This window comes from Bombyx mori, chromosome 8 (genome assembly GCF_030269925.1).
Source record: "Bombyx mori chromosome 8, ASM3026992v2".
Lineage (NCBI taxonomy): Eukaryota > Metazoa > Arthropoda > Insecta > Lepidoptera > Bombycidae > Bombyx > Bombyx mori.
This window is the reverse complement of record NC_085114.1, coordinates 11,959,066-11,979,043: the sequence shown is the minus strand read 5'-3', so window position 1 is coordinate 11,979,043 and position 19,978 is coordinate 11,959,066. Positions and strand designations below refer to the sequence as shown.

Sequence of the window (19,978 nt, the reverse complement as noted above, 5' to 3'; positions counted from 1 at the left end):
ATAACACTTAAATAACGGTAGTAGCCTGCAATCTCTACTTATTACAGTTGCGAGAGTCGTTAAAAGTTACTTAATAGTCAACAAATACTGAATCCTTTAACTCAATGTGTGATTATTATTTTAATAACATAAAGCCTTTTATTTCCTTATACATAGATTAAACTATTATTTAAGTTAACATCATAGATTTTTTAAGGGATTTTATGACCTGGTAACTAAGACCTTTAAGTCATGTCTTATTTTAATTTATTTTCTTATTTTTATGAAAAATGATGAAATGAAATGAAGATGATTAATTTGAGACATTAATCAACTGGGATGAAATCAAATGAAACGAGATGAGAATATCGGATGAAATATAATCTCAGTAAAATGGTGGTCATCTATGTACTGAGACTTTTTCATTGCACTTTTTGGAGGATCCCGAGAAGTGACGTCCAGCGGCTTTGTTTCATTTTCCCACATTTGTGCACTTTCACAGATATTAAACAGTTAATAAACCTCCGTTATTACACATTTAAACCTGAAGAAGCACTAAATAGACAAAATAAAACAAATCACACAACTTCACTCCTCGCGCTCCCGCCAAAAAGTCTCCTAACATCATAGATACACACATGTTATCATAGATTACACTTTAATGAATAACGTAACTTATAGTGGGTGAATTGAAAATTAAACTTGAAAACTAGTAAATGAAAAGTTTTTCGTTACACACTATAAAACACAGTGACTAATTAATCATTGAAACTATTATTCAATCTTAAGGAAATATACGCTAATTTTACATTGTTACATCGCGTTGTAAAGTATTGTCAAATAACGAAACATGGAGTTTTTAGAGTATAACGATGTTTCCGCAGAAATAAAAGGAAACATGGTATGTCGATGAAGAATGAATGTCTTTTTATTTATAACTTAACGCTTTATGAAAAGCATTTTAAGAAACATTATGGAGAATCATATTAAGAGTGCTTGGCGTTTCAGGTACCAGGGAGGTTAAAAATGACAGACCAAAACATAATTTTCAAGAATAGTAAAACCGGCAAAGTTGAACAAATATCAGCTAATGACATTGAGCTGGTGAATTTCCAGAAGTTCATTGGTTCGTGGGGCTTACGTTTGTTTCTCAAAAATGGTACTTTGCACAGATACGGAGGTTTTAAAGAAGGTGTAAGTAAATACAACATAAGTTTTCCATAATTGACAAAATTTACACGTCCCTGCGATAGATAACTCATTTATTATGCAAAATAACAGATGCGACAATAGGTTCTGGTTTTTGTTCTAAACCATAACATTTCATACTTGAAATCATAAGAATATGGGTTATAATTTGCCAGTCATTTTAAAATAATCAACAAAAACGATCCCGCCTAAGTACCATTTCAAACTTATTGTTGGAATAGAAGGGAACAACAGAAGGGCTGTTGTTTTTAAAATCAAACATAATTGGAACTGTGTTTTAAAAATTGAAATTTGTTTAGAAACAAGAAAATATTTTTTCAAAATTATTAGGTCACATATTCTATACACTCTGATACAAATAGAAGAAATTACAAAAAAGTATGTGTAATAAATTTATTCTATTCAGTTTTTATTAAGCTTGTCAAATATATTTCATAACGAAATAAGAATTACTCTGTTGCAGTGTTCTGTGGAAGAGTTCTGAATTTAAAATGTTTTCTTAAAAATAACCTCTTAAGTAGTTATTAATGTAGAATTATAATTTAAATTAAGTTATCTACTTATAAACAACAGGTTTGTCCTGGGGGTTAGTTAAAAAATGACAATAAAACTAGCTTAATAAATTCTAGCTAAATGTTTTTTTTTTTATTGCCCTTGTAGGCAGACGAACATATGGCCCACCTGATGGTGAGTGGTTACTGTCGCCCATGGACTTCAGCAATGCCAGGGGCAGAGCCAAGCCACTGCCTACTGCTACAATGAAAATGAATTAAACAAATGAAGTGATTTTATGATTCTATGATTGGAATCATCTAATTAAATAATTGAAATACTACAGGAGCAAGAGAAGGTTGCAAAATTCTTCAAAGCCAATTATAATAAAGACATGCTAGAGAAAGAGTTATCTCTAAAAGGTTGGAACTGGGGTACAGCTAAATTTAATGGAGCAGTACTAAGTTTCAATGTTGGTACAAACACCGCTTTTGAAATACCATTGCATTATGTCTCTCAATGCAATACAGGAAAGAATGAAGTCACACTCGAATTTCATCAGGTTAGTTCTGCTATCATGAAAATATCTAAAAAAATATCGAAAAAACTTAAAGTTGTACTTAACAAGGGTAAGATATCTAATATAATCATATCAAACATGCAACTATTGATTGACTCAAATAAAACATCTGCAAAAGTAAAAATGTCTGTTATTTGTTGTGTCTGTGTCTAAGAGGCATATTTGTAGAGAACAATTTCCAGCAAATGGATAGTGATGATAAGATACTTTATATTTTGATTTGAAAATTACAGAATGATGACACACCTGTATCATTGATGGAAATGCGCTTCCACATTCCCACCAGTGAAGTGGCCAATGATTTGGATGCAGTTGAAGCATTCCACCAACAAGTAATGAACAAAGCGAGTGTTATTTCAGTTTCTGGTGATGCTATTGCTATATTCAGAGAACTACAATGTTTGACACCTCGGTATGGTTTCCAAATATTTTTGTAATTTTCACTAATTTGAAATATAAGATTAATATTTGTATATGTCTACAACAACAAACCAGTTCAGTCTTGGTATGGCTATTTTGTACCTTTTATGTTTCGGAATTGAGTAGAAAAGTAAAAATAAAAATGCAGTATTATTAAATTCAGTGAATTGCAATTGAATGTAAAATAATAATGTTCTGAAAAACGATCAAATTAATTTATTTGTTTTAAATTTTTTTTTAGTGGTCGTTATGATATCAAGGTATTCCAGACATTCTTTCAGCTTCACGGTAAAACCTTTGACTACAAGATCCCTATGTCGACAGTTCTCCGTTTATTCTTATTGCCTCACAAGGATACGAGGCAAATGTTCTTTGTCGTTTCCTTGGATCCACCGATCAAACAGGGTCAAACAAGGTACCATTATTTAGTGCTGTTGTTTGGTATTGAGGAGGAGACAACTGTAGAACTTCCTTTTACAGAGTGAGTAACATTTTTGGCAAATTGTCTATTATTGCATAATCTAAAGTGAAGTAAAATAAAAACATATTATTATGTTTATATTTAAATAGGGTAACTCCGACACCATCACCTTTTAAGTAATGAAATGTAGCTGTTAAGATTGCTATGTATTATTCTTGCATTGTTAGTAATCAAATATGTGCCTGCATGTTCTGTTTATCACTGTAATTTTGTTATATTTGAATTTCAATTTAAACAATTGCAGGGAAGAATTGAAAGACAAATATGAAGGTAAAATAACAAAGGAATTATCTGGACCGACATACGAAGTTCTAGCCAAAATCATGAAGGTCATCATCAATAGAAGGGTAACAGGTCCTGGTGACTTTTTAGGGTAAATTATTGAACATATTTTTGCTTCCTAACATCGTAATTAAAAATAATTGATAATTATATATCTCATTATATATATTATATAATTAATAAAACAAATTTATTTATTCAAATTATCTCATGAAGTTAAAGATAAATGTTTATGGTGTTTTTGGGACTGATTTTCCAGACACCACAAGACCCCGGCCATAGCGTGTTCATACAAGGCGGCGGCAGGCTATCTGTATCCCCTAGACAAAGGTTTCATATACGTTCACAAGCCACCAGTACACATACGATTTGAGGAGATTGCGTCTGTGAACTTCGCTCGAGGGGGCGCTTCGTCGACGAAGTAAGTATTTATATTACTTTATAGCAAACCGACCTGTAAGTCACTCCCACGGCCGTATGCCCGCTTGCTATTCTTAATTTTTAGTATCTATGTTCGTCTTTTGACAGAGAAGTGTATAATCTATGTTCCGGGTGCTTCCGTTTTTAGTGGTGCGCCCGCGTCTTGTTGTAATTATTATTTTAAATCGAAAATTGTTTGTGTATATAAAAAGATTAGAATTCGAAATTTGATATAAGTGACTGACCCATAGTTTTATTGAAAAAAAAAATACCCCTGAGATCTACCCCTCACTATAACTTAAAAATATGAAATAAAGTACAGTTTGTCAAATTATTTCGCAATTAAATTATATTAAAGCTATCATCAGACATAATGTAATTTATGTATAACTATTTATAGAATAAAAAATAATTTTAAGGTTAAATCGGACGTTTATTATTGTCATATTTTATGTTTTCGACTTTTCGAATACTTTCATAATTTCCGTGAGCAAAAATGTATAATAACTTAGTCGCAAAAGTAGTTTTAATAATCTCTACGACTCTCGAAAACCAATGACAATATAATACAGTGTTCAGTACAAAAACGACCAACTGTTTTGAGGGTTTATCTTTGAGGCTTTTTAAAAAAAAGATATGATTAAATTAAAACTAGGATACTTGGATAAGATAACCGTCGGGTTTGGATGTTAGATTAAGACTGAGTGGAAATGGTAGCGCCGGTGAGACGTTAGGATTGGAATATAGAGACTGCAGAATGGAAAGAAAGAAATCATTCGCTAAGCATAGTGAAAATGAGTTATGACATAAGTTAAAAGCAGCGTGTATGCTTTGTCATTATTTGTCATACGAATTTTAGTGCAGGCGTAGTGGCGTAGACATTAAGAGGTGCATGGGACATTCGTAACAGCACGAACTTTAACTTGTTATTGACATGTTCATAGTGCAAGATGTGTGCGCCATTTATTGGTTGACATATCGGGCTGGCTATTTATTTGATGGTGTGGTGCATCCGACTATCATGGTACGATCCTGGCCATGGTACGAAGTGGCGTCCAGTGAACCAAACGCACTGACGTATTTATGAAGACAGATACACCCAGATTCACGTAATTTATCAGAATAAAAGTATTCAATATTATAAAAGGTCAAGTAAGGTTTTGTGCGTCACTGATTGACAAACACACAAACTATGACACTTATAATTCAATTGTACAGATTATGTTTGCCAATAATTTGACCCGATAGTTCAATTCGCGCGGTCCACCTACGGTAGTTTAAATTTTTCGAAAAGCTAACACTAACTGCAAACGATATTAGACTTAAGAGCGCGGTAACTAGAATAAATTTTGAGATTATTCTAATTTCGTTTTTAATGCACCTTTAAAGACGCTGTACCGCTAAAACTGAGACCTTAGAACTTATGTCTCAAGGTGAACTGCAAACTATATTAGACTTAAGAGCGCGGTAACTAGAATCAATTTTGAGATTATTCCAATTTCGTTTTTAATGCACCTTTAAAGACGCTGTACTGCTAAAACTGAAACCTTAGAACTTATGTCTCAAGGTGTGTGTCAGCATTTACGTTGTAGATGTCTATCTAAGCAATAAAAAAAATGCGTTTTATTACAGATCATTTGATTTCGAAATAGAATTGAAGTTGGGCAGCGTGCACACGTTTAGCAGTATCGAGAAGGGAGAATATGACAAACTATTCAATTATATATCTTCGAAGAAATTACATGTCAAGAATACTGGAAAGAATGTGAGTTTTAATCAGAGGTTTTTTAAAGACAATCATAATCCGGCAGTATTAGCTTTTCTGTATTATTTTTAATACTAAAAGTTAATTTTAATAGCAACATGATGAAAATAATACAATCGAATTCTTGTTAGAAAATTATAAAATATTATATAGGGTGTAAGTAAAATATACCAATATGTCCCTGAATGGCAGGTTGTAAATAGAGGGATTGGCGTAGTAAAAACTTTAGAATGATCGGACTGCGACATGACACGTTAATCGTTTTTTCTCACGGAATACCTACGTAACGTAGTTTAGATCCTGTCGTGACTGCGTCAATAGAGGCCGGACACGGTGTGAATCTAGATTTCAGAACGAGAGTCAATAGGACGAGTTTCAGGTGAATAGTATAATGACTCCCACCCTTCGAACCAAATATATTATAGCTTTTCGGTGGAAATATGAAAAATGGCGGTACCTACTCGCTCAAGTTTAGAATATGTAGTACTATTTAAAAAACCATTAAAAGAGTTCTCATTTTTTTTAAATAAATGTTTAATGTAAGATTATAAATCCATAGTAGGCATAATGGAATATACGTAAAATATAAATATGGGTTGCATGTGGCCACATAAGTAACAGGCACACGTTATACATTTAGAAGTTGTGGTCTGAAGGATTAAGACGCGTGGTTCATTCGTATCGAGCGATGCGACTATGTCGGTGTTCGAATCCCGCAGACAGTTGCCAATTTCTCTAATGAAATACCTACATAACAAATATTTACGATTGACTTCCACGGTGATGGAATAACATCTATCTATACATATAAATAAAATTGGAGTGTCTGTTTGTAATATTGAAATAACCGCCTTTTACTACATGCATAATAATATGTATATATATACGGTACATACACCAAAATAACATTTTTTACAATTTTTGTCTGTCTGTCTGTCTGTCTGTTTGTTCCGGCTAATCTCTGGAACGGCTGGACCGATTTTGACGAGACTTTCACTGATAGGTAGCTGATGATATAAGGAGTAACTTAGGCAGTACGATGGTAACCGCGGGTAGCTGATGATATAAGGAGTAACTTAGGCAGTACGATGGTAACCGCGGGTAGCTGATGATATAAGGAGTAACTTAGGCAGTACGATGGTAACCGCGGGTAGCTGATGATATAAGGAGTAACTTAGGCAGTACGATGGTAACCGCGGGTAGCTGATGATATAAGGAGTAACTTAGGCAGTACGATGGTAACCGCGGGTAGCTGATGATATAAGGAGTAACTTAGGCAGTACGATGGTAACCGCGGGTAGCTGATGATATAAGGAGTAACTTAGGCAGTACGATGGTAACCGCGGGTAGCTGATGATATAAGGAGTAACTTAGGCAGTACGATGGTAACCGCGGGTAGCTGATGATATAAGGAGTAACTTAGGCAGTACGATGGTAACCGCGGGTAGCTGATGATATAAGGAGTAACTTAGGCAGTACGATGGTAACCGCGGGTAGCTGATGATATAAGGAGTAACTTAGGCAGTACGATAGTAATCGCGGGTAACATCGCGAGACTCAACTATTAATAATAAAATTTAATGTTTCCGAAGCGAAACGAGGGCGGGTCGCTAGTAGTGTGTGCATTTACGATTACAACTACAAATAAACGCCACGCGCGCTCGTATTTTGCAAAAACTATTATGTATGATCGTTGTCTATACTAATTATAATATTATAAAGAGGAAAGATTTGTTTGTTTGTTTGTATTGAATAAGCTCCGAAACTACTGAACCGATTTTAAAAATTCTTTCACTGTTTGAAAGCTATACTATTCCCGAGTGACATAAAAAATTTGGTATCCTTACACTGCCTATAGTTATGCCGCAATAAGTGTTCTTTTATTTAGAAAAATAAAACAACGTCGTTGAAATTTTTGTTAACGACTCGAGCGAAGCCGAAGCGGACCGCTAGTAAACAATAATGATGTAATTATATTTTAGGACAAAGCCCTGTACGACGATGACTTCGGCGACTCGGACACGGAGAAGGAACCGGACGCGTATCTGGAGCGCGTGAAGGCGGAGGCGAAGGAGCGCGAGTCGGACGACAGCGACGGCTCCGACGAGAGCACCGACGAGGACTTCAACCCCGACAAGGCCAAGGAGAGCGACGTCGCTGAAGAGTAACTCTATATACACTACATTATTACCTCTAAATCAGCGGTCGGGGAACCAGGGTAAATTACCCCAAATGGGGTAAAATGAAATTTTTGGGGGTAGTAAAAATGAAACTTTTGTGAGTAAAAAGTATATATTTTGGTTTTTTTTTTTGTTCTTCGCCATGAGGTAATATCAACTTACACAAAAATATTTTGGGGTAATAATTAAAAAAGTTCCCCGACCGCTGCTCTAAATAGACGTCGTCGTGGCTTAAAAGATTGTTATGTTACGTGGCAATGCAATATTCAAATCATTATGTACCGAACATGTAACGTGATGGGTAACGTTCCCAAAAGCGAAGTATACATATTGAAGACTAGCGGCCCGCCCCGGCTTTGCTTGGGAAACAGCGCACGCGATGTAAAAAAAATTAGGTAATTTTTTTACACATTATTGAAGTTTCAGTAAGGATTCCGAATTTTTTGAAAATATAATAAATATAGCCTATGTCACCCGGGGATAGCGTAGATTTCCAACAGTGAAAGAATTTTTTAAATCGATTCAGTAGTATCGGAGCCTATTCAATAAAACCAACCAACCAATCTTTCCTCTTTATAATACTAGTATAGAAATATAGATGACTAGAATATTTATGCTCAGCTTAGAAAATGAGAAATATGGTTTCAGTTATTGCTTTATATACTACATAAAAATACATGAGGCTGGCCTGGCTGACATCTTGCTCTTTTTAATATATAAATCATAATATATAAGTAAATGTAAACCTACATGTTTGTGCATTGTTTACATCGAGATTATAATTTCTTAACCTGAAAAAGAACAGTAAAACAATATATAGCTAAAATTTTGAAACTGAATACAGGAATTCTATTCAATTCTTTTAGCTCACAGACGTCCACTGCCGGCATAGGCCTCCCCCAAGCCTCGCCACAAAGATCGCTTCTGCGCTGCAAAAATTAATTTAGAATATTTAAAAAACTTCAGAGGTGTCAAAGGACACCCGGATGGAACGAAGTTCCTTTCGATTAATTAGTGAAGGAATTGAAATATTTTTTTTTAAGTTATAATAATAAATTACGGCATTATGAAGAAGAAAAAAACAATACTATACACTAAATTACTATTGTTGAAACGCTATCTCGAGAAACTGTACTCATTACGCGGACCAAGCGGATACGAGCAATGTCACGCGATAAGCGCCTACACGTTGATTGGTCAGAATGACGGATCTAAAAGTGTCGTGACAACTTTTCGTAAGAATTTTTTCCGTCTAGCCCCCTTTCACAACGCGCGATAAGGAACTTCGTTCCAAAAAGGATGTTATCTGTAAATGGAACCTCGAGGTACTCTCATGGTATACGAGGTTCGAACAACCAAGCCAGTCCTAGACTAAAGTAAAAGTTACGAAAAGTGAAAAAATATTGAAGGTAATCTCCGAGTCGCTTATGAGAAAAATTAAAAATATACATAATCCATAATCCGAAAATTAACTTCTATCACTCCGACCACCGATAATTTTTAATAAGAATCGATTTCTAGGAAGCTTACGAATGAAGCAAACAAATCAGTGAAATTTGACCGTATAAAATAACATAACTAAAATGAATTTTAGATACGACACGAACGCCTCATCTTCAGAGGACTCCGACGCGTCAGGCGGCTCCGGCTCCGGTGATAGCAAGAAGGAGAAAGAAAAAGAAAAGAAGAAAGAGAAAAAACCTAAGAAAGCTAAGACTATTGTAAGCACATCACACTCCTTATGATTAGAGCCGTATACTATACAGGATTCAAGTACTTAAAAGTTATTTTTGTTTGTAAAATTATTTGTCTAAAAGTATATTTATGTGATGTAGCAATTGAATATATACTTGAGAATACGTATGTGACATGTCATAATGACGCATACCCATGTATTTTAACCTAAAATAATTTTAAAACGTACATAAATTTGCACGGAATTCATTCAAAGCCTTCATATGTACAGTAACTTGTTCTAACTCCCGTGTAGAATAGGTAACTTGATACATTCCTGTAAATACCTTAGCATTTTATCACGTAATAGTAACATGGTTTTTTTTTATTGCTTAGATGGGTGGACGAGCTTACAGCCCACCTGGTGTTAAATGGTTACTGGAGCCCATAGACATCTACAACGTATATGCGCCACCCACCTTGAGATTTAAGTTCTAAGGTCTCAAGTATAGTTACGACGGCTGACCCACCCTTCAGACCGAAACGCATTACTGCTTCACGGCAGAAATAGGCAGAGTGGTGGTAAATACCTGCGCAGACTCACAAGAGGTCGGTCCTACCACCAGTAAATTTGTTAAAAATGTTTGAATTTGCTCGTTGTTTTCAGTCCGAAGCGCCACGTAAGCGTAAAGAGAAGTCTAAGAAACGCGAGAAGGACGTGAACGCGCCAAAGCGGCCGGCGACCGCCTTCATGCTGTGGCTCAACGAAAACAGAAAGAAAATCATTGAAGAGAACCCCGGGATCAAGGTCACAGAGGTCGCCAAGCGCGCGGGAGAACTCTGGAGGGACCTGAAAGACAAATCGGTCAGTGCACACCCCTATTCGAAACTGACTTTTCAATTTTTATAAGATATTATTCAACACAAACTAATGAAATATTGGATCCACGTAATGAAACATTTTTGACTGTTTCACCTGCATATTTGGTCAGGCTATAACTGGATTTTTAAAAACCAGTCCTAGGATGACAATAACGAAATTCAGTTCTGATTGACTTAATTGAAATAAATTATAAACTCATATCGTCGTTGTCAAACCAAAATCTGCTATGTGCACTTTTTGAAATTTTTACTTTTAGATCTTTTCGTATAGTTCACAGCCCTATGTATTGTATAAAAAAACTGTTATGTCTTAGCTTTAATATTTATCTATAGCTTTCATTTGATATAGTTCTTAGAAATTCACCTTCATATAAAAATTTAAACGAAATTTTTTGTACTCGTTAAGTAATTCAGAATAAAGTTTTTGCACATAGCAGATTTTGGTTTAACCGCGACGATATGCTAAATGAACCAAACTGTCAGGACGTTTCTTATAACATCTTATTTACAATGTTTATGAAACCTTTTTTTTTTATTGCTTAGATGGATGGACGAGCTCACAGCTCACCTGGTGTTAAGTGGTTACTGGAGCCGATAGACATCTACAACGTAAATGCGCCACCCACCTTGAGATATAAGTTCTACGGTCTCAGTACTACGGCTACCCCACCCTTCGAACCGAAATGCATTACTACTTCACGCGGAAATAGGCGGGGTGGTGATACCTACCCGTGCGGACTCCCAAGAGGTCCTACCACCAGTGATAAAACTTATTTGTCATTATCGCTTATTTATCAAATCCGAAGTTAAATTTTACAATTATTAATCTCCAGGAATGGGAAGAGAAAGCCAACAAAGCGAAAGAAGAATACAATGCCGCAATGAAGAAGTATAAAGACAGCGGCGCGGCCGACGAGTTCAAACAGAAAAAGAAACAGGCTGAAAAAGAACGAAAGACAGCAGAGAAGAAGACCAAAGCTCCTCCAGCAAAGAAGACTCCTGCCGCCGTTCCCACCGGGAAGTTCACCAGCAAAGAGTTTATAGAAGACGACGATAGCTCCTCCGACTCCGACAGCAATAAGAAGAAGGAGAAGAAGGACGTAAGTACAATTCCTTAGACTTGTAGTAGTAGCTTCAAATTTGAAATCTATACGTGAAGCAAAAACTTTGAAACCCTTTTTACAAAAATTGCGCAGACGGAGGACTATGAAATTTCCCACACTTATAGATAATATAAAGAAAAAGTGCAGAATGCTAATATTTTTTAAAAATTATGCATAGAAATACATTAAATCAATAAAGAAAACATTACACACACTACCATGTATTTGACACACACACACATATACTCTTTGTTTATTGTCAAACTTTTGTTATTGCTTAAAATCTGTAGTCAAATTTAGAATAGGTTAATATTGTTTATGTTTAATATTATTTGTTTATAGTGTAGTCTTGGCGAAATCTGTGATTATAGAAGTATAATAAACAGTCTGACAATAGAACCATAATAATGTTCAAACTTATAATTTCAATTAATTATAGTCGAATTTCGACTACTGCGGGACCACCAGTCAGAATAATGCTAGATGAAACATCAGTGTTGCCGTTTTGATGTATCCCAGCTAGCTAAGCCCACTCCATTATATAGTGCTCATTCCGAGCATTTCAACTATAATAAAATTCGCAATATTCGACAAATTTAATGCCATAACACATTATTTACCCGTTAATCTAGGGTTGTAGTCTACTAAGAATGAACCAAACATATATATAAAAGTTGCAATATATGTAAAATTTGTTCGTTCAATCTCAAACGCATTTTATTTTGTGATTACAGACTAAAGACACAAAGAAAGATAAAGAAAAATCTAAGAGTTCGTCTTCCGAAGCCGAGGCATCATCGGCGTCTGGAAACGACAGCGGCAGTGATAGTAATTAAAATTTAGATAGTAGTTTTAGATTGTAATAAGCATATTTTGTACTTTGATATTGCAAGGTAAATCGATGGTATGATAATTATTTGAATGTGTTGAAATTACATGGTTTTATTATCAGTGTAACCTAAGCAGGCTGGAATTCCTGCCGAATTCATCATAATTTTGTAAATAAATTAATTATCATTCAAGAACTATCACACAAGTTTGCACCCTTTTGTAATGGTAGTACTTTTATCGATTGAATTTGTAATAGCCGTCGTGGCCTAGAGGAGAAGGCGCCCGGGGTACTCGTGTCGAGCCGACCGACTGTACTGGTGGTCGGAATCCGCAGATAGTGACTTAATAGAAAGCCAGATTTAAAAAAAAAACGTGATTACTGATTGTAGGAAGTCTTGTGGCTCTCACGTTCCGCTAAAGGACGGGACAAACGCTATACTGCACAACTTTGAGTTGCAGACCTCACGTCTCAAGGTGGGTGACGGTGTTCGAGTTTTTATTTTTCGTGCGCTCCAGTAACCACTTAACTCGAGCACGCTTTAAAAACTCGAATTTTGTACATCAGAACTTACGAAGTAAAATTCATGAAACGATGAGTATTAATCGTAATCAACTTTGTCATAACAATATTGCAACCTGTTTAACATGTAATGTATTTTTTTTCCGTTTCGGTTTAAGAATCAATTGCTAAGTGTATGATTTCGATGTTATTAAAAGATTTACATTGTAATTGTGTTATTCATAATGAACCCCCTCTAAGATTGTCGAATAGTCACTTAATCAATAATTTCACCCAGGGAAGAAATGATGCGACTCACGCTGTTCTGTTGTGTGGAGATGTACACACTTTCATTCCAGATAAACCCCTTGAAATAAAATGGATAAAAATGTGTTTAAACAAATTTAAAAAGGCATATCGTCGCTGTCAAACCAAAATCTGCTATGTACAAAAACTCTATTTTGAATTAACGAGTAAAAACGTTTTCGTAAAAAATTTAATATGAAGGTGAATTTTTAAGAACTATGTCAAATGAAAGCTATAGACACAAAACAGTTTTTTTATATGGTAGATAACGGGCTGTGAACTATACGAAAAAGTCTAAAAGTAAAAATCTCAAAAAATGCACAAGCAGATTTTGGTTTGACAACGACGATATTTAAGAGGTCGGGTGCGCAAAGAACACGTTAATCAAAATTTGTATAAAAACGTTGAACAACTTTTTTAGTGTCGACTTACATCTGCGATGAACATGTTACTATGAATACGACAATAAAATTTAAAACTGAATACCTTTAAATTCCAATGTCTATACTAATGAACGCTCCGAACGTATTTCTCCATAACGATACATATGCCTTTTTATTAAATTGTACCAATTTTTAACGTACTCAACGAATGTGATATGATATGATATGATGTAAAAACCTTTGCACTATAAACAATTTGTTGTTATTTTATTGAAATGCCCCACAGCATACAAAGACAACTTCAATAAATTTTAATTATACATTTGTTTTTAATTTTTTCTTTAATAGTACCTACCTAATTTCCGATGCAATTATACCTACGTTATTTATTAAGTATTTATCGTTTTTTTGTACTAAGTAACTTATATTGTATAGAACGTGATTTTTGGGTGTACATAGGCTGAACATAGGCCGCCACTATTCACAACAACGACCGTCCTATGCAGCCTGCATCCAGCGCATTCCTGCGACTTCCTCTAGCAGGACTTCGATCCACTTCGTGGGTGACCCACGCTGCGTCTTCTGGTGCGAGGTCGCCTTTCGAAAGATTTTGGACCCGAGACTGAAACTTATGAAATTAATAAAAAGTTTATTACTGAAAAAGTGTGTTACATCTATAAATTTAATATTTTTACAATCAGTAACAACTTTCCGAGGGATCGGAATTTTAAGCTGTCTATAGGATCGGAGTTATCTGAACAAAGTTGCCATCTAAAAGACCCTCCTCGTGCATTCAAGTAACTACATTGCCGATCCTGCGGGCCGTAAGCTAAACAGTCGACGTAACCCAAAACACGTCATCTCGGATCCTCCCGATCCACTAACAGTGCTTTTAGGTATCTCAAGCACCGGTCATCGTTCTCGTCGAACCCGTCGTTTGCGACGAAGGATTCTGCGAGTAAATTAACCCAGACACAGCTCACTGAGTTTCTCGTCGGATCTTCTCAGTGGGGTCGCGTTTCCGATCCGGTGGCAGATTCTGCGAAGCACGGCTCTTGCTAGGGTTCGTGTTAGCAACAACGTCAGGTTTGAGGCTCGTGAGCTCACCTAACTCACTTACTGGTGTGCTCACGAGCACTAGCCCGGTGACGCTGATATGGTATCTCTAGACTATCACCTTGGTAGGAAAAAAAAGTGCATTCATGTAGTAATGATGAGCCATTTACTGCCACTTGATTAGATTATTTTTTTTACAAACCAAATTACAACCGACCAAGCTTTAACTTTTTATTTAGGTGTTTATTTTTTATGGGATCTAATCGTTTTTGTTTTCTTGTCTGTTTTTTTTTTGGCGGGATGAATGGCAAAGTTTATTGTCGGAGGCCAAGACCCACTTCGGGGTCATAGCGCCAGCGCAATAGTAGTAGTATTTATTTTTTAAGCTGCAATGAGCTCAGTCTTAAGAACCTGGACGGTAGATTCGATATCGTATTTGGTCATAATTTTTATTCGTGTTGTATCGGCTCAACGAGAAATACTTTTGAAGCTAAGTTTTGAACAAGATCCATGGAATTCTCGTCCTTTAGTTCGATTTAACAAAAATCGTTACCGTTTTGATTAAGCTGTGAAGCTCGTTCGTCGTGAAAAGATTGTTATTCAATGTTTCGACCTAAAGCCTGGTAGTCGACAAGTCGATTTTAGAAGTGGTCGTGGCCTGCAAGGTAAGACTTCCGGTGCGTTCATTTCTAGCGATGCGACTGTACCAGTGTTCGAATCATGCAGGCAAATGCCAATTTTTCTCAAGTAATACGTATTTAACAGATGTTCACGATTGACTTCTACTATGAAGGAATAACATCGTAAAAATAAATGTAATTACTGAATTTTCTCGTACGTTGGACTGAAAGACTGAGACTTAGAACTCATCTCTCATGAATTCATCCACCTATCACCATAAAAATTAGAATCATAAAAATATTCTAATCTTGTTTAATTCGACTCCTCCAGCTTTTTAGCTGTCCATGTCTTAACACTAATTACACTTGCACCTGACGACGGAGGCACTCTCTCATAGTACTAAAAATAATGAGAGAGAGAAAGAGAAATGAGAGCGCTTGCAAGGTCCCCAATCCCTGAAGGCGATATTAAAAATACTTTTATCATTACTATTACATTTATCGTGGAAATGCTCTCAAAAGTCAAGTCTAGTTCAAGCTGGTCTTTTCAGTCAAATAGTCCCAGTTAACGCAAATCTCGTTATTCAGAAATTTTAAAAAGAACTTAGGATAATCGCATTTTTAATATTAATCGTCTAGATTGGCTTTCAATTTTCTAGAAGAGCTTAGGGCTCTGTACTGTGGTACCACGCACTTAACTTCCATCAAGTCTTCATTTGTCTTGTATAGCAACTGCATTACCTTCAAAGAAAGCAACGAACAACAAAAGTATTGTTAAAGTTAGTTTACGCTAAAATCGAATTGCTATGTATTCCCTATTTACATGTGTTTGTAACCTTTTTTCAGTTGGTGTACAGTACATGATAGATTGTGACCTGAGACTATCTTTGTCAAAATTTACTATTTAACACTCATGTAAGGTTTCTTAAAAGAAAAAGATTCGTTTTAAAAGTTTATAGAAGGCTATTGCACTGCGCTGTAATGTTCAGTAGACTACTTAAATTTTATTCTATCTTCAAATATATGCCGTTATATACAGCTCCTTCTGGTAAGGTTTTACTAGAAAACTCAACTTTACAAACTGTCTTAATTGAACATTTAAACAATTACAATTTGAAAAACCTGCAGAACCTCTCTTATGAGAATAGATACATATTTATTGTATTATGCAATATTAATTTACAATAACTTCATATAAAGTTTGACATGTCGTTATCAGTTAACAGATAAAAAGAAAAATTGACAAAAGCACATTTTAGTAATTCCTACAAACATGAACACTTCAGCCTTATATCCTTGCCGATAAAAACTATTTCTGGAGTTCTCATGAGGCACCAAATCGTAAACAAACGAATACGTCTGCCATTCCAATGTTATGTTTTATTGGCGTCCCTTTCATTCTCACGCTTGGCGCGCTTTTGTACAATTCGAATTTAACGTTGGCGGCATTTAAAATAAGGCGCGAGTTAATTTTGGTAGGAATCTCATGTCGAGAGATCTTAGTCCTCTTTGATATACTTTTATGTGATTGGATCAAAAATACTTCAGAAAAAATAATCTTTATATTATTCTCACCAAACAAATGTGTAATTTATTACAAATCCACTATTTCTCTTAACAAATACTATAAAATCATTTTTAGAAGCAAATGTATGGAGCTCGTCAAATTCCACTAAAATAAACCTAATCCTATGCCATTAGAGTTCAAATTATATTGCCTTTTTAAAAAGAGATTTCACGGATATACGTAGTACAAGAACCATTGTGACATTTGGACTGTTGGTACACCTGATGATTTTAGCCAATCAGAATTCGTGTAGATGGCGCCACCTTAGCGACGCGAGACGGCCCCAAGCTAGCTTCGACTGGGAACATTTTGTTCGAGCCCCATACATTTCTTCACATTCTCTACGTCTACAGTTTGGTTGTGTACCAGTTCAAAAATTATTTCAAAATTTTTGCCATCAGGTAAGTCCAATCAATTTTCTATTCAAAGTTGAACAATTTGTCAAGTTTATTAGTGATTCTCAAGCCTTGATTCATAGGATTTATTTTCATTCCACGTTGGAATTCGCATTCAAACATGGCTATATGCATCGCCGTACTTTCCTTGGTACGCGTGGGTAAGGAGAGTGACGCCTTATTTCAATAATTAATTTCTCGGATCTTTTCCATTGAGTGACCCTAACAGTTCTTCTACAAGTTTTAGTTTAATAATCAAAGGATTATTTGGTAATCCTGTCCTTTAAAGATATTGCGTATTTTCTACATAATTCGTGAAAACAAAATGGCTCGTTCGACCCAAGCCTAGGACAGTGAACTCGTTAATGGGGCGATAACTATTTTAGATGTTTTATGCTGTTATGGATACGAATATGTTAGTCTAATTCGTAGGTTTTCATATTGATTAAATATTATTTATGGCTACTGTTACAATCTTGGTCCTAAATGGCCTAAATACGTTTCCCGCCAAAATGACGCCCTGTTACACCGTATAAGCAGTGCGTAGACCGTCTAGAGCTTGAAGTTCGTAAAACGTGACTCTTTGAACCTGCTGCCTTGTGGGAAGCGAAGTATTTTTTAGAGAGCATGGTATTTCTTCCAGGAAAAAAGTCAAAATGACGGACAAGCCGAAGCGTCCTATGTCCGCATACATGCTGTGGTTAAACAGCGCGAGGGAACAGATAAAATCTGAAAATCCTGGCTTAAGAGTAACCGAAATAGCCAAAAAAGGCGGTGAAATTTGGAAATCAATGAAAGACAAAACTGTAAGTACAATGATTGAAATAAAATGTGATTTATTATCTAGCGCGTTACAATAGAGATTCATAATTGAAATTACTTTAGGAATGGGAACAGAAAGCTGCCAAGGCCAAGGAGCAATATGCAAAAGACCTAGAATCTTACAATGCCAATGGCGGTGGTGGCGAAGGGGGCGAAAAGAAGGCTCAAAAACGAGGGAAAAAGGGCAAGAAAACTGCTGCTGCTGTGAGTAAACAAATTCTTCAATATTAAAAGCATTTGTTGAATCTTTAAACAACAATTATTTTATTGCAGAAATCCAAGAAAAAGAAGGAAGAGTCTGAGGAAGAGGAAGGTGAGGAGGAGGAAGAAGAAAGTGAATGATCTCCCAAACCTTAAGACATTACTGTTCATATTGAATAAGGACTTAATTTATTACAAAGTAAAACGGGACTGACTTTCCAAAGTCTGTATGAAATGCATTTGACATTGATTTTGATTAACATTTAATGAGAGTTGGAATCATCTTTAACTGCAACTGGTATTTTGTTTATAAAATGCAATTAAATAATTCATTTCTTGATTCAATATTCCTTTAATTTTCTTGATATTGTAGTGTTAGTTATGATAGATATAAAATAAGATGCAGAGTTTGGAAAGTTTTGCCGCACACTAGGGTCTAGGTTTCTAAGCCTCAAAAAAATAATGTGTAAGTGTTAGCATGTATTTCACCAGGGAATTGTACAGTTAGCCCTCCCTCGTTAAGTTCGCTGTGACTTTGTGGATGCTTATTTTGAGATATACTTTTGACTGGTTTTATCAAAACTTCTATGTCTGCACCAATATCTAATTAAAGCTGTGCTTTTTATGAATTATTTTATATCGATTCAGTTTTATTTTAATGCTGAACTATTGGACATAAGTTTTGGTGTAACTATCAATATGTAAAATTAGAGACTTATTATAATGTCTACTCCTTGGAAGGATATTGCACCCGCTTGTTCAAACCTACCTCTTCATTGTAAATTCATTGCTAATAATGGTACCAAACAATAAGCTTAAGCATTTGTCGAGGTTACCTCGTGGCTTTATTTAGGACTTATGCATATTATAAAACTATACCACATAAGTGTCATTTTAATCTTGAGACTCGCCTTTCAGGTGAATTCTAGCATAGATTTGTGGCATTACCATAAAAATAATCTTAAGAAATTCATGTGTATGTTGTATTTTAGTTAGTTATAGGTAGGTTGTCGATGTGATTTGTCTCTCAAATTTTACATTTGTGTTATATTGTAAATGAGAATTAGCATTCCTCATGTCAATACGGATTTTACATGTTCAATAAAGTAATTTCTTATAATTAGTGTTTTAATTTCAGTTCATACATAGGTTAGTAACTGAGCAACCTGGCTGATTGGATTTGCAGTTTCAGTAATAGGTCATTGGTCATATATAGACACTAATTTTCGTAGCAGGTATAAATATTTTCGACCAAGTTAAAAGAACTGTTATCGTACTTTAGGGATGGAACTGAACATAGACTTTACTAGAAGTCTTGAGGGTATAAAATGTAGGTGGGTACCTACATTAATTACTTAAATCTAGTTCGTGATTGATCCCATCTTAGAATACTCATACTATTGAGAATTAATATTATGACTAGTCAAACTGACCATGTAAGACTGCATCCATTAGATAGGTACCTAGTTCTGTATTTCAATTTGATACCTAATATTTGATCTGATGCAGTACTTGTCTCAAGATTTTGGGTCTGGGCTTGTACCTATATCAGAAACTTGATAGGTATGCAATTCCTTGATTATCAATTTTTAAGGTTGGATTAACATGAAAATAATTTCTTGATATGTTTTAGTTTCATAATCTAGGTACCAAGATGTTGTTTCTTATTAAAATACGAAAGATTAACAAGAAAAAACCTCAAGATGGAAGCATGTATTTTTTATTTTTTTTATATTTTGACTCGCACGGTTTGTGCATTTGCCACTACTAGTGTGGAAAAGGTAGGGAAACCAGTTTTATTTAGGAATCAATTGGAAGGTTCGAAATTTGG

At 35.2% G+C, this 19,978-nt stretch overlaps 3 protein-coding genes across 4 annotated transcripts; all 3 read left to right on the top strand.

Annotated features, from left to right (window-relative positions):
• Positions 1-420: 420 nt before the first annotated feature.
• Positions 421-13,806, top strand: LOC134199289 (FACT complex subunit Ssrp1). The gene is made up of 13 exons (XM_062669795.1): positions 421-880; positions 988-1,173; positions 2,027-2,242; positions 2,494-2,672; positions 2,922-3,161; positions 3,406-3,534; positions 3,703-3,864; positions 5,496-5,628; positions 7,611-7,792; positions 9,403-9,529; positions 10,150-10,347; positions 11,198-11,464; positions 12,202-13,806. Exons 1-13 carry the CDS (start codon positions 830-832, stop codon positions 12,301-12,303), a joined length of 2,172 nt encoding a protein of 723 aa, XP_062525779.1. The 5' UTR covers positions 421-829; the 3' UTR covers positions 12,304-13,806.
• LOC733101 (microtubule-associated protein 1 light chain 3) lies at positions 7,477-19,264 on the top strand (the record flags this gene model as incomplete). Its single annotated transcript, NM_001047048.1, is given in 7 exon segments — positions 7,477-7,482; positions 7,485-7,495; positions 7,497-7,500; positions 10,168-10,178; positions 11,255-11,265; positions 18,206-18,216; positions 18,709-19,264. Coding segments are annotated over 3 exon segments (21 nt in total), but the record flags the coding sequence as incomplete, so codon positions are not given.
• On the top strand, positions 16,174-19,267 carry LOC100101161 (mobility group protein 1B). Of its 2 annotated transcripts, XM_062669510.1 has the most exons (5): positions 16,174-16,210; positions 16,964-17,130; positions 17,768-17,930; positions 18,010-18,150; positions 18,220-19,267. In XM_062669510.1, exons 3-5 carry the CDS (start codon positions 17,781-17,783, stop codon positions 18,286-18,288), a joined length of 360 nt encoding a protein of 119 aa, XP_062525494.1. In that variant the 5' UTR covers positions 16,174-16,210; positions 16,964-17,130; positions 17,768-17,780; the 3' UTR covers positions 18,289-19,267. The 2 variants fall into 2 exon arrangements, with proteins under 2 accessions (XP_062525494.1, NP_001093087.1); NM_001099617.2 differs by lacking the exon at positions 16,174-16,210 and having other exon boundaries at positions 17,060-17,130; positions 18,220-18,389.
• The last annotated feature ends 711 nt before the right edge of the window (positions 19,268-19,978 follow it).

What these genes read in the sequence shown, in the direction of transcription:
- LOC134199289 (XM_062669795.1), top strand. Translation starts at nt 830, where the DNA reads ATGGAGTTTTTAGAGTATAACGATGTTTCCGCAGAAATAAAAGGAAAC. An exon ending in GTAGAACTTCCTTTTACAGA is followed by an intron (nt 3,162 to 3,405) that starts GTGAGTAACATT and finishes AAACAATTGCAG; the next exon opens with GGAAGAATTGAAAGACAAAT. An exon ending in GGGACCTGAAAGACAAATCG is followed by an intron (nt 10,348 to 11,197) that starts GTCAGTGCACAC and finishes ATTAATCTCCAG; the next exon opens with GAATGGGAAGAGAAAGCCAA.
- LOC100101161 (XM_062669510.1), top strand. Translation starts at nt 17,781, where the DNA reads ATGACGGACAAGCCGAAGCGTCCTATGTCCGCATACATGCTGTGGTTA. An exon ending in AATCAATGAAAGACAAAACT is followed by an intron (nt 17,931 to 18,009) that starts GTAAGTACAATG and finishes AAATTACTTTAG; the next exon opens with GAATGGGAACAGAAAGCTGC. An exon ending in GCAAGAAAACTGCTGCTGCT is followed by an intron (nt 18,151 to 18,219) that starts GTGAGTAAACAA and finishes ATTTTATTGCAG; the next exon opens with AAATCCAAGAAAAAGAAGGA.